A 13,391-nucleotide genomic window follows, 5' to 3' on the forward strand; every position below is an offset into this window, starting at 1 on the left:
GCTTGTAGTCCAGAGAGGCATGCTTCACCACCCCCCATTCTGAAGACAAATGCACATGCAAACAAGCACACACAGGCATGGAACCATCCATCAGTCTTGTTTAAATAGGCCAGCTATCCCAGTCTTCTTGCTCATCTTCACTGCCAGTGACCAATGTCATTACTGCCTATTAGACCACTGTCATTCTCACATATTGGACCGGTGTCTGCATGGTCCACCCCATCACTTCCTGCCTGTCAGATGAGTGCTGCTAAGGCCTTTGGGACCACTGTGATTTGGTTTTTCTATTCCAAACCTACTGGTTTTTCCATTAGTGAGCTTTGAGGACTACGCCCTTCCTCAGGGACCACACCTTTCCTCAGGGAGTGTGGCTGTGGATGTTCTACCAGTGCAGTGTCATTATATATATATATATATATATATATATATATATATATATATATATATATATATATATATATATATATATATATATATATATATAAATAAAGTATGTGAGAATGGAAAATAGAGCAACTCTATTAGTGTTTGGAGTAATTAATGAGATGTAAGGTTTTTTTTTCGGTATGTATTGCCATTGCACCAGTGTTTAACTCCTGCGGTAGTGTACTCTCTAAAAATGATCATTTAACATACTATAAACATACTATACTACCAGTATCACATTAACCCCTATTGCATTAGTGCTGATGTTTACACCATGCACTTGTGAAAGTACAGAATGCAAATTATTCTGACTTAAGGCAGTTGGCAGTCTGGTGCTGTCCTTGCCTCAGTTAATGATGATTCACAATTGAAAATGCAGCACACAAAGACTTGATGTGTGCCCAGAATATTGAGTAATCTGAGATCCTTGGGGTTTAATTTCAGTTTCATTTCTTTTCTTTTTTTGATTGTTTTACTAAAAGAAGCCCATTATTCCATATTAGCCAGTCTAATTGCTATCCATATACATTCCAGCAGTTTTCTTATAGGGAATCAGTCACACCTTACACTGCTTAATTGCAGAAAAAAATCTCTCAAGTGTTCATCCTGATTCCTGCCTTTCATCCTGCTCCTCTTTCTCTCGTTGCCTCTCTTCTTCACTCTGTCATACCACGTCACACCTTTCTGCTCATCTCTGCCATGTTTAAATCTACCTACATCCCAAAAAAGAATTGACATAATAAACCTGAATGTAACAATAAAAAACTAAAAGTAAAGACAAGAAAAATAACTGAAGTAATTTCAGATTTTGTCTTGAGAAACTGACCTTGAGATCAATTCTCTGTTGGCTGTCTGCATTCTAACACCTTTATTTGCATCTTAAAATACGCTGACAGTTTTCGGTTCGGTGCTGCAGCTCTGATAGCAAGAGCCTGAGGTGTCTGTCTCACACCTTTCTCCCATGCACACTTTGTCGAATGTCATTTCTTCAGCATTTGCCTCCCTCCTCGCCGCCAGACATTTTCCACAACTGCTTTTTCTGATAGGGTGCAACATGTGTACCATAGGCCCATCATTTCTGTATGGATGTCTGAGCTTCACGTCTCTGTGGCTGCAACAGCAAGGGCGGGTAGAGGGTCAGCGCCTGTAGCTCTATTGATTCTAAAACAGAAAAAAGATAGAAGATTGCTTTTTATGGTGATCATTTATTTATTAAGAACACTTGTTTTCTGTTCACTTTTTTTCCCCCTCCCAATATTTGTACCATGTATTGAAATATTCATGGTGCAGCCAGCCTAACTGGTCAGTGCTCTCCACTGCTTCTGCTACTCATAAACTCTGTGAATTTGGTAATGACTCATCATCACAAGTAGTTACAAATTAGATGGCAAATCGCCATCAAAACATCCTCAGAATGAAATGTGCCAAATGATTACATCATTGTTGAATTTTGTGTGTGTGTGCGGGTGTGTGTGAGCATAGCACTTTTTCGAGTCACTCAGCATGTTTGGCGAACAGAAATATCCAGATCCTTGTGACAGCAATCAGCTTGCCTGGGGTAATTAACGATTTCCCCTAAAAATAAAGGCCTATTAGCTTCCCGCCCAGCGTCTCTCACTGGGTAGCAGCTGGTGGTGAGGGTCACGGTTAGTATGGCATGGGGAGAGGGCACGAGCGGGTGGGCGGGCAGGCTGGTGAGCACGTGGGGCATGTAACGCACGTCTCAGACCCTCGACTAGCAGAGGATAGGGGGAGCAGGGTACTGCGGAGGGCAACCACCATACCACCCCCCGCCGTCTCCACCCTCACCAGTGCCCCACCAGCACGCACTGCTTGCCAGAGCTCCCGCCACCAGCGGGTAGATTTACACACTCGAAAACGAGAAGGTCACCCAGACTGAGCTGAAATGCAAGCTGCCTGCAGAGAGAGCGAGCGAGAGCGAGAGAGAGAGAGAGAGAGAGAGAGAGAGAGAGAGAGGGAGAGAAGAAGTGAGAGGGAAGGGAAGTGAGAGAGTGGGAAGGAGGAGGAGAGGGAAGATGAGGACTAGACAGTTGGAGAGTTTCTGATAAAGATGGTGGGATCCAGATTTATACGCTTGTTTGGTTTGGGAAATGTGGACAATATCTAATGACTGTGTATTTTTCAATTAAAATCTCCACTCCATGCATTCAAACCTATATTTACTAATGTAGAGTGTAGACTCTTATGTACCTGCTCATGGCATGCTGGACTCAGGCTGAACTGAGGTTGTAAGGACAGATTGGACAAATAAATGTAGTACACTTCTTTTTGCACCTCTTTCACATTTAACCTTCCAGTCAGCACAACTGTGAAATAAGAACTCATTCTGCATCGGCAGTGTCACTTTCAGTGCAGGGTCAAGTATTGTTGTGCTCAAAGGGGGTCTTATTTTCTGGCTTCCTGTAACTTAATTCTCCTCCTTGGCCATGTCTGTTGCCCGCCCCTCGAGACAAAACTGTAGCCACAGTCCATCCCTCTGTCTCCCCAGGCAACCCTCTGCTTCTGACGTCCTCCATGCAGCCAGAGTTGAGAGCAGGCCGCGCCTATGCAGGACCTGTCTGCTTCCAGGACCCTGCCATCAAGGAGCCCTTTGAGACGCGGCACGACCCTGCGGCCAAAGCTCTGAGCTCCTTCACCGCTCCGCTAGGCATGGGGGACCGCAAGAAGCTCCATGGCAACCGTGGAGGTGCTACCCGTGGCCTCGGGGCCAGCACACTGGCCCCCAATGGCCTACTGACAGCTCGCAGGGCCCAGCTGAGGAGCAGCGGCATGTTTGGGCACCTGGGCGGCCGCTTGGTCATGCCAAACACAGGTGGGTAGCAGGGCAAGATCGTAGGAGGTGAGGATGGAGGCGGATTATTCCGGTGCAGCTTTTGCTCTGGAGATCACTGAAAAATGGTAATCTCAGAAAGATTATCCCTGGTCATCAGGTGATTTTTGTGTTAGGAGTTTTGTAGCAAACTGCACCAAATATTGCAGTGTTTGCTTATTCTACAGATTAACAGCTTCAATATTTCTTTGACTCACTTCAGCGCTTTTTAGTGGTGATCTTATAGTTCTCTAGATGGTTTTTATTTGGGAAATAGAGGCAAAGTTTATGTTTTTGCAGAGTTTAAATCAGTTTTACTGCATGCGACATCAGCCAGTCCAGACATAGTTTTTTTGACTAAGAGTCTCCATTTGCTTATGTGAAGAGCTGATGGAGCCGTCATTAACACAGACCCACTGCGGCCGGCATTATGCAACACGTTTGCTTAGCAGCAGACATATGACGAGTGCACAGCAGATGCTTTGAAATGATCAGCATTTTCAATGAATCTGGTGCTCACGCTATGGTAATGAGTGGCAACAGTTGTCTTGCTTTTCTCTCAGGTATTTACATCATTTCTCTCAGGTGCTTTTATCTCAGGTCTGACAACAGGGAAAAGATCTTGTGGCAGCTTGGAGAGACAGGGGGAATAAAGGGGAATAAACCCTACTGGGGCTGTCAAGGGCTAGCAACTCATAGCAGCAGTATCCATGGTTTGTTCAGCCATAGGCACACGACCTCTCAGAGCTATGATTGAGGATTCAAGGAAAGCAGAGGTGCTTGGGTGAGGGAGTACAGGGGCCCCACACCAAACAATACTTGCTACAAAGTTGTTCAAATCAGTTGGCAAGAGTCCAGTGGCAGGTTACGTACCACAGTTCACAAGACATCTGTGCCACCGCTGCTACTGAAGAGAACTCCAGCACAGGTATAGAGTAAGGTGAAGTTGATATTAGCCAGAGAAATGTTTGAGAGTAGGAGAGGGTGAAACACTTGGCTAAAGAAAAAGGTACTGAGCAGAGAGTGACGGTAAAATGGTTAAATGCAGCTGACGAGGCTGCAAGCCATAGTGGCTGGTTTGAAGGGATCAGTAGAGAATAAACTGAACAGCTTAGGTAAAGTTATGTGTGAATATGGGATGGCAAGGTTTGGTAGTTTGCAGAAAAAGGAAGAATAGGCAAGACAGTGCATTCAAAATGGCAAGCAAAAATAGACTCATTCAGGAGGTGCGGTCTCAAAGAAAACAGTGCAGGCGAGCAGAGGAGGACAGAGAGGGAATGAATGCACTGCAGAAAGAGCCAAAGGGCAGGCTGGTGGTGGAGAGGAGAGGAGAGGTCTTGAGGAAAAGGAGGGAAAAGAAGGAGCATGCTGAAGTAGCAGAATTAAGGGAGCATTTTGATAGTGTGTATACTAATGAAGATAAGACAAAGGAGCTGGACTTGCCACCAGACATTCCACCAGTGGGTGACATAGAGGGGCAGGTTGATGTCAGCCCACCAGAGTGGCGTGAGGTTCGAGAAGTGGCGCATTGTTCGAAGGTAGTTCAAAGTGGACCTGAGGTCTTGAAGTTTTTATGGAAGCTGATGTTCGGAGTTAGGGCATGCATGGATGACATGGTAACGCTGACAACCACTGTGCCATGTACCGGGGGGGTTACTAGACAAGATAAATGATAATCTTAGGTGAGCAAGGATAAAAGTTAAACATAGCAAGTGTAAACATTTGTCCATTGTAAAAGGAAAACCTGCCTGGAAATGTTTTTGATGAAGGGAGAACTGATACTTTCTATACTGGAGAAGTCTCTTAAGAGTGTATGTAGATGGTATGGTGCTGCATTAAATGATTAAGCGTAAGTTGTGGGACTAAAGACATAATTGGTGAAAGCTATTAATAGCATTAATAAAAGATGTTTACCAGGAAAATTTAAGTTGTGGTGTCTCCAGTTTGGCATGCTGCCATCTTATATTAGATGGCCACTGACAGTTTATGAGGTTGCAACAAAAATAGAGAGGCTGGAGGATTAAGAACAAGGCTATAAGGAAGTTATTAGGGGTGCTGTGTTGTTTAAGGACTGTAGCATGGTAAGGAATAGGGGTGCTGGAGCTACCACTGACAAGTTTATTTGAGGAATTTAAATGTGCAAGATGATTTTGATAGAATCAAAAGATGTCATGATAAAAGTGGTGATGCCAGTTACAAAAGCAGGTTGAAAGTGGAATCTGTAAGTAACAGTGCAGTTAGTCAAGACCTCATTAGAACTAAGGGATGTGATCGGCCAAGTGCACTGTGGAAAAGCAGGTCTTGGGTCCAGTGATTTGTAGAAAGTGTTTAATAAAGCCAGATCACCGGAGAAAAAGCAAATGATGACTAGTTTTATTCACAAACAGGAAGAAGAAGCATGGAACGCAAAAGCAGCACCCAAGGAAAACCAGGCCAATGGCTTTGGTGGGAAAATCTAGAGATGTAGAAAATCACCAGGCAAGAGTTGTGGGCAATGGATGCACAGTTGCATAAAATTTTTGCTTGGAGCGAGTTAATGATATCCTTCCAACCCTGCAAAACCTTGGACAGTGGGTATGTGAAGATCCTAGCTGTAAATTGTGTGCGGGGGCTGGCACGTTGAAGCATATTTTATTTGCTTGTAGGGTTAGTTTATTGCAGGGATGATATACATGGAGACATAATCACGTGATTAGCATATTACCATGTTTATTCAATAATAAGCACTTAGAGGTTAACACTTTGTGTAGCAGTGAACAAAGTGGTTAGGTTTGTGTGTGAGGTGCAATTTTTTGGCAGTCGAGCACAGGCTATAAATATCAGTATGTAGGGTGAAAAACAAAATTGGAAATTGTTAGCAGATGTAGGTAAAAAAACTACAGATCCCACTGTGCCTTGCATTAACTATGATAACTATGGTAACTATGCATTACTGATGCCAGACATGGTGTTTTGTTCTTAAAGTAAACATTAAATAAACTCTTATTTTAAAGAGTTATCAATCCCATTTGAGGATGTAGTAGATGCAGTTTTTGAAAGAAATAAATTGAAGTACACAGATTTGGTGGCTGAGGTTAGCGAGCATACCTAGCATTCACATATAAAACCAGCAGAGATTGGTGTTAGGGGATTTGTAGCTAAGTCTGCCACATCCTTGGTTTTAGAGGTCATAAACTAAGGGTAGTTGTGAAGCAGTTTTCAGAAGTAGCCGAAATGTCTAGTCAGTGGTTATGGATAAGGAGAGCACAGACTAGCTGGGGAAATGCACTATAAAATTAGAATGATTGCTGTGTCATGTCATTGTGCAATGTGGTAGATCCAGATGGAACCAGTGGCACTGAGCATACATTAACATGGGGCTAGGTATGACCTTAGTCACTGGATAAGCCATTATGGATCTGTGACGTTGGGAAATGCTTTGTGGTGTATTAGGTAAAATCCATGTGTAACTGGTAGCGACTGAGTATGCATTAATGGTGCCATTGCAGCTGGGTACTGTTTAGAGTTACAGTTAGTCACTGGGGAAGCCAATATGGATTTTACAATTTAGGAAGTAACTGGCTACATGGGGGCAACACAGTTGTTTGCTATTGGCATAGTGTGTAAAGCCCATGTGGAACTGGTGGCAAGCATTGACTGTGTTAGTGGGTTTGGGTTTGGCCTTTTGGGTATGGCATGTTTGGGTTTATGTTTAAAGAGGTGCAGCATGGTGTAAAAGTGAGCTTGGAAGGCGGTAGGGCTGGGATGCCAGACCTCAGTCTTGAGCCTTCTGGAGGCATTGTGGGCTTAATTCAGCAAAACACAGATTACCACTGTAAAGCGCTTGTGATGTTATGGTTATTATTAGGAAGTGAGTGGGCAGGGCACTGTGTGAAGCTCTAATAGTTGGGCATAAGATATTTGACATCTTATCCTGTGTACAATTCCAATATTGAAGGGTCCCTGTTTAGAGTTGCAATAGAATCAGTGCTGTCTAAACACATTTGTCTATGTGTGTGTATAAATAAATGTTACTGAATGATTGTCACACAACAGCTTTGATATCAAAACATCTTTAGTGCAGAAGCATTTGGCTTGGTGTGCATAGTGATGGAGTGTGAAGGTGTGTAACCTATAGTCACCTTCCACCTCCATCTTCCACTTTCCATCTCCACTGTCCACTTTCCATCACTCTGTGCACACCAAGCCAAATGCTCTTGCACCAAAGATGTTTATGAAGGCATGCTTCTATGTCACTTATTTTTACTTGCAAACCTCATACCCTGGCCACATCTAGACCAGTAACTTCTGATCGTCACTAATAAAAACGTAACTGCATGGCAGGTGTTGGTTTATTTAAGTTTAACATGTTTCCTAATGTTTGGGAGGAAATGACTAAACATTCATCATACAAACAATTATAATCAGTTAGTGGGTGTGTAGTGCCTGTAGGGTTCCACTTACTCCAGGACCTGTCGCATTATAACACATGTTGAACAATGCATGCTTGTTTAGGAATGACAATTTTGTTGGGCATTTAACAGTGAGAAAAGGTATGTGAAATTGCTTGGAGGAGGTTAACTACTGCAGAAGCAGGTGGCGCTGGGCCATGGCTGCAGTGCAGTGGATCCAGAATGTGTACATGCGTTAGGGGCTGACGTCTCACGTGTCATTTTCACAGGAGTCAGCATGCTGTTGTCTCACGGAGCCATAGCCGAAGACACATCCTGGGAAATGTACATGCTCGTGAACCAAAGCGAGTCCAGGTGAGACCACCTCTCTAGGCTGAGTGAGAAATAATTTGGGAGGTGGGCCATCCTCAACACAGCATTAACAGTGCCATAGTTTTGGGTGTTGAGCTGGTACAAGTTTGTCAGGCCCAACAATGTCCCTGGTGCTTTACAGCATCGGTGTCACTTCTGGGCTGAGAGTGGTCTGCTGCCTTCAAAATATCCAGCCAACAGTGGCCATGTGGTCAGAAATTGACTACCAATGAATATCTAGAGCAGAGGTGTCCAAGTCCAGTCCTGCATTTATGTATGCAATCACCAAACCACAATGGTCGCTGGCTGTCTTGGAACAGGGTTTGACACAGTTTGACACACAGTATTAGTTAAACACACCTGAGTCAACTCATCCACCAATTGCCAGGTTTGGTACATGTGTCTGAGCAGAGCAATAACTAAACTTTGCAGTACTCTGGCCCTCCAGCACCGGACTTGGACACCCCTGATCTAGAGGATGGCCAACACAAACTGAACTTTGCAACAGATGGGCTTTAGAGTGTAACTGTCCATCTACAAAGTGTAATTAAAAGGTAGGCATAACTAATAAAGGGCTGGTGAGTCCATATCTGCATATGCATATGGTTCATTAACTGTTTGTTCATTTTCATGCAATTTCCCTTGCCTGACAGTAGACTCAGATCAGACATTGAAATTCAAGATGTCATAACAGGAGCATATGCAAGCAGTTTATGCATAGACTCCTTTCATAAACAAGATGAGAATGACAGTTAGTTGCCAGACCATACCGTGTACAAGGAATCGCCTTGGAACGATGCACCACGGACCACTGCAACTGGCAGTTAACATATGGGAGAAAATGCAAGAAGCAGTTCACACGTCACCATATTTACAATTTACAGCAGTTGCAAGGTTTATATATATATGAGCTGTCTGTGCTGATCACTGTGGTGGAGATGATGCCAGCTCAGTTCAATTACACCTGCTACTGCTGATCTCATTTTTAAGAGATCTGACTACAAAAGAATGTGAGACACCAAAATCCTTGTAGTGTAGTTGAAACTGGATTATGGCAAAAATCCTAAATACAGATGCTACAGACATGTGAGGTCTTCTATACTCTGCTGAGTTTGTTTCTCTCTTTCTTTTAAACACAAACACACACAGAAAGACACTGATCTCTCGAAATCATGATCGTGATGGGAGCGCTCTGGGTGTTGGAAAGAGCCAATTGTTTTCCTGCTCAGTCTCATGAGTGAAAGCCAAAGTGTCCACTTGGGGTCGGAGCTCCAACTTGAGCTGCCAATGTTTCTGCAAGCTGCCTTCTTTGTTGGCTTATACGACTTCAGAGCAAAGACCAAGAAAATATTGAAGCTGACTTTTGCAGGGTGTTGCCAGCAGCTGCACGTGCTTAAATCTTCAATTGTAAGCATGTCAGCCCCAAAATGCTCCAAGCCAGTGCTTGATTACATCCCCATTCGCTCCAAGAACAAGTGCTTAACCTTCCATCGTCTCTCACTTCCTTGTGTGGTGGAGCCAACTTATTGCCGTTTCACTCACATTCGGGCACATGCAAACCGCAACCCTTGGAGCTGCTCAACGCTCTTTCTGCACTACAGCTCACACGTGACGGTCCATAGCACGACAGTCCTGGCAGGTTGACGACCCTGCGGTGGCCCCCGCTCTCCTCAAGGGGGCGGCCTTGTGACATGACTGCTCCACTCCGCTGAACCAGAAGAAGAATCAGGCCAGCTGGCTGTCAGTGCTCACTCTGCGTAGGACTTTAAAAGGGAATGAGAGTACAGGACAAGTAGATGAGAGGCAGTTACAACAGGCAGCTCAAAATGGGGGCTGTTCCGAGTCATTGTGTACACCGACATTAGATGAAGCTTTCAATCAGGCTGGGACACAGAGTCGAGAACCATTACACTGCAGAAAAGTCTACACAGAGAGCCAGAAAAAGTACAGCCACTTTGAGCTAGTTAAAGTCAAGCCATACTGTAGAATGCCATGAACATTAAACAGGCAGGTCAGACTTTTCTTCTTTTTGTTTAATACTAAGTCCCGTACTAGGTACTAGTTAGCCATCTATAGGCATCCATCTCCATTTCTGCCTTTGGAGCAGTTCTGCTCCCTCCTGTCGTGAGTGTAAGTGCCTCCCCTCCCCCAGACTCTTCCAAAAGCGAAATCTGCCCGAAGCTGTCATTCAGAGGCTCTTTGGAGATGGTGGGGTGCTGTGGGCAATTGAATTTTCCTCTCACTCAGCAGGACAGTGGGCATCGAATGCCTCCCCTCATGCATAACAGAAATCCATTAAAAACTCCACACACTATCGATTGGGGCAAGCCACCTGAAAGGTCTCTGGGTCTTTTTGAATCCCCCTAACCCACCAAAAAAGAAAGGAAAAAAAAAAAAACTTGGCTATTTTAAAGCCATCAAAAGTAGCAAGGCCTTCGACTGCTTCTGAACTTCAATATTTCCCTCGTCTGTCTGTTTTTGCAGAGAGTGCTCTATAAACACTGGTCATCAGGGAGGCAAGTCTTAAAGTTTATATAGGGGTATATATTATATAGGGTAAGGTTTTATTCAGGTAGATTCTAGGATACTGTAGTGTATTGTAGTAAGAGATGCAGAGATATTAAAAACTAGTAAAATACAGTTTCTCTAGAAAAACTGTGCTTTACTACAGTTTTGAATCACTCTCTCTCTCTCTCTCTCTCTCTCTCTCTCTATATATATATATATATATATATATATATATATATATAGAGAGAGAGAGAGAGAGAGAGAGAGAGAGAGTGATTGATAGATAGATATAGATACGCATACAGATATAAAAAGGGGCTGTAGCAGTATTAAAAATCTACATCTCCACTCTATGAAAGATCTCTTAAAAGGAAATCTCGTAAGAAGTAGTGCAGCTGCTAATGGGTCCTGTTCATTTCTCGTTAAGGCTGCCATCTCCCGCTGAATCTCGGAAAAGCCGCATGGCCGTCTCACGGGGCTGAATCATCAGTCACTTTGAATAATGCGTCTCATTAAAGGCCTGCCTAGTGCTAGTGCGAGACCCTCGACGATTGTACGGTGTGGAATTGTAAGTGAGGAGGGAGGGGGAAGAAAAAGATGAGCGCACGGTAGACACTCAGGTTTCTCTCTCGATTTTCCCTCTCTCTGCTATGGCATTCAAAACCCAGGTAAGCCCGCGCCCGGCTCTGGTGTCTCATTAAATATATGACTTGTTCGGATATTTAATGTGGATTACGCATGGGTAAAGCCTCCCGAATGAATTCCGGCTGGCTCTGCTTTCTTCCAGTTTCGACGCTTTAATCGAGGGGAAAATTTCGACTTGAGCCTGTTTATCGCGCCTGCACTTTAGCGAATGCTGAGTGACGGTCCCCTCCTTGAACGGCACGCTCTCAAGACGTATTACACGAGGCCTTCCGAATACATTTTTCTTCAAGCAGTTTGACGAGCTCTTCTCTGTTTTTCAAATCCTTACTGAGTCATTAAAATTATGTCAGTTGCGTTGTATTGGGACGTTTGAAGTACCATCGAGATGCAGGAGCTCTCACTGAGAGTGACAAGTGAGTCGTGTTCAAGGTTCAAAACACCTGAAACAATTGTGGTGTCTTCAGTGAGGTAAAGAAATCCAGCATACATGGAGTCTGAAGTATTTGGTATGAAGTGAGCGGGCAAAGAAAGATGCTTATTGACAGACGCATTTCCTGTTCTCTCTTAAGAGATGAAGCTGAATTCCAAATAGCATTTAAACTTCAGAAATGGTGTAATTATGCCATGAAGGAAGGACTCTGACAGCATCACAGCTTAAATGAATTCAGGTTTCAAGGTTCTCACGAAGTTTGCCATGCAAAACAGTTCCTAACTAACAAGGGTCAAAGAGAGGAGAAAACAGTTTTTACCCTAAATGGGAAAAAAAAAAAAAAGTTTTAATTGCTTAGCATCCTAACTGCTGGAGTATTCCCTGGCTGAACAATGCGTCTTCAACCCCCAGTAATGAGCACAACCCAATTTGCAGGGAACCTCATGGTCACTTGCGGCTTGGCAGTGGTGGTGGGAGCCAAGAACACCAGGAGGTCTGCTTATTTTTCCTTCGTCTTGAATGTGGGATGGGGTGGGGGGGCTTTTGTTAGCACTCTTCTTGTTAACAGGCTTTAGTTCACACTGCACCATGGCGAGCAAGAGATGGAAGGTGATGATAACCCAACGAAAATTATAAGCAAACGCTTCATGAATATGCAGCAGCCACTAAATGACTTGCTCTCGGTCTGCCCTTTGAGAATCAGCAGGTTTTTCGCAGAATTATGGGCATCTCTGCAAGGTGCTCTGCTTTTAATGATTTTAAGACCTGCTAACTTGGCAGATGAGAGTAATTGCGTGCGCAGGTCCGTGTGGTCTGTGGCACAAACGGTTCCGCTAGTGCACATTTGATTGGATTTTGTGTTTGCATTGCCTGATCGTTAAACTGCGCCAGATGGGTTGACTGATATGGAATCGGCTCAGACTCCTAAAATGACTGTGGCACAGTCAACAGAAAAAGACATAAACAAGGTCCAGAACTAAAACGGCTTTTGTTAGCGTAGGGTTATTGCCTATTCATTTTTTAAAACATGTATTTACTTTGCGCCTGCCAGGACGCTTGTGCAAGAACGACTGTAACTTTTTTCTCACCCTTCCACCATTCCCCAGTGCCCCGTTAGAAGAGAGACGTGAGATCTTGCTCGGCCCCGAGGTCACCTACGGCCCCCCGGGACTAAGCCTGTCTTCTCCCGTCGCCATGACGATAGCCCACTGCGCCGAGGTCAACGCAGCGAATTGGAACGTTCAGCTGAAGAGACAGACCAAGGACAACAAGTGGGAGGTAGCGGAGAGCCTACTGCACATCTCTCCTCTCTTGACCTTGACTGCATTTGAAATTCATATCAGTGTGAACAGTGGTGCATCTATGATTTATCACACATTCTCTTATACTCTCATATAGTTGCAGTTTGCAACTAATATATATATATATATATATATATATATATATATATATATATATATATATATATATATATAGAGAGAGAGAGAGAGAGAGAGAGAGAGAGAGAGAGAGAGAGATTTTAAGAGAGACACAGTCCAGCAGGTCCTCTGCACATTTGCACTTTGCCAGCTTGGATCAGGCCCACATCCTCTTGGCACAGGCTGAGTTCTCTGTCAACTAGCTCCAGGAATCTCCCATTACTATGTGATCCCTGCATGGCTTCTACCTCTGTTGTCTGAAGAAAAACCAATTACAGCATCCGATAGCCAGGAAGTAGCAGAAAGAAAGGTGTGGCTGTCAGGTAGAGGTGACCAGAGGGCCAAGGGGCCCATCAGACATGGCCGTTATCGATCCACAGCCCACAGGGGCA

At 44.1% G+C, this 13,391-nt stretch overlaps 1 protein-coding gene across 4 annotated transcripts in view; it reads left to right on the plus strand.

The window, feature by feature from the left end:
* The window catches only part of LOC113576916 (netrin receptor UNC5D-like), a 114,522-nt gene that overhangs the window by 86,235 nt on the left and 14,896 nt on the right, over window positions 1-13,391 (plus strand). For all 4 annotated transcript variants that reach the window (XM_035526293.1, XM_035526294.1, XM_035526295.1 and 1 more), the window contains 3 exons: window positions 2,936-3,259; window positions 7,917-8,001; window positions 12,688-12,859. In XM_035526293.1, coding sequence (XP_035382186.1) covers window positions 2,936-3,259; window positions 7,917-8,001; window positions 12,688-12,859 — 581 coding nt within the window. The remainder of the gene's footprint in view (window positions 1-2,935; window positions 3,260-7,916; window positions 8,002-12,687; window positions 12,860-13,391) is intronic.

This window comes from Electrophorus electricus, chromosome 5 (assembly GCF_013358815.1).
Source record: "Electrophorus electricus isolate fEleEle1 chromosome 5, fEleEle1.pri, whole genome shotgun sequence".
Lineage (NCBI taxonomy): Eukaryota > Metazoa > Chordata > Actinopteri > Gymnotiformes > Gymnotidae > Electrophorus > Electrophorus electricus.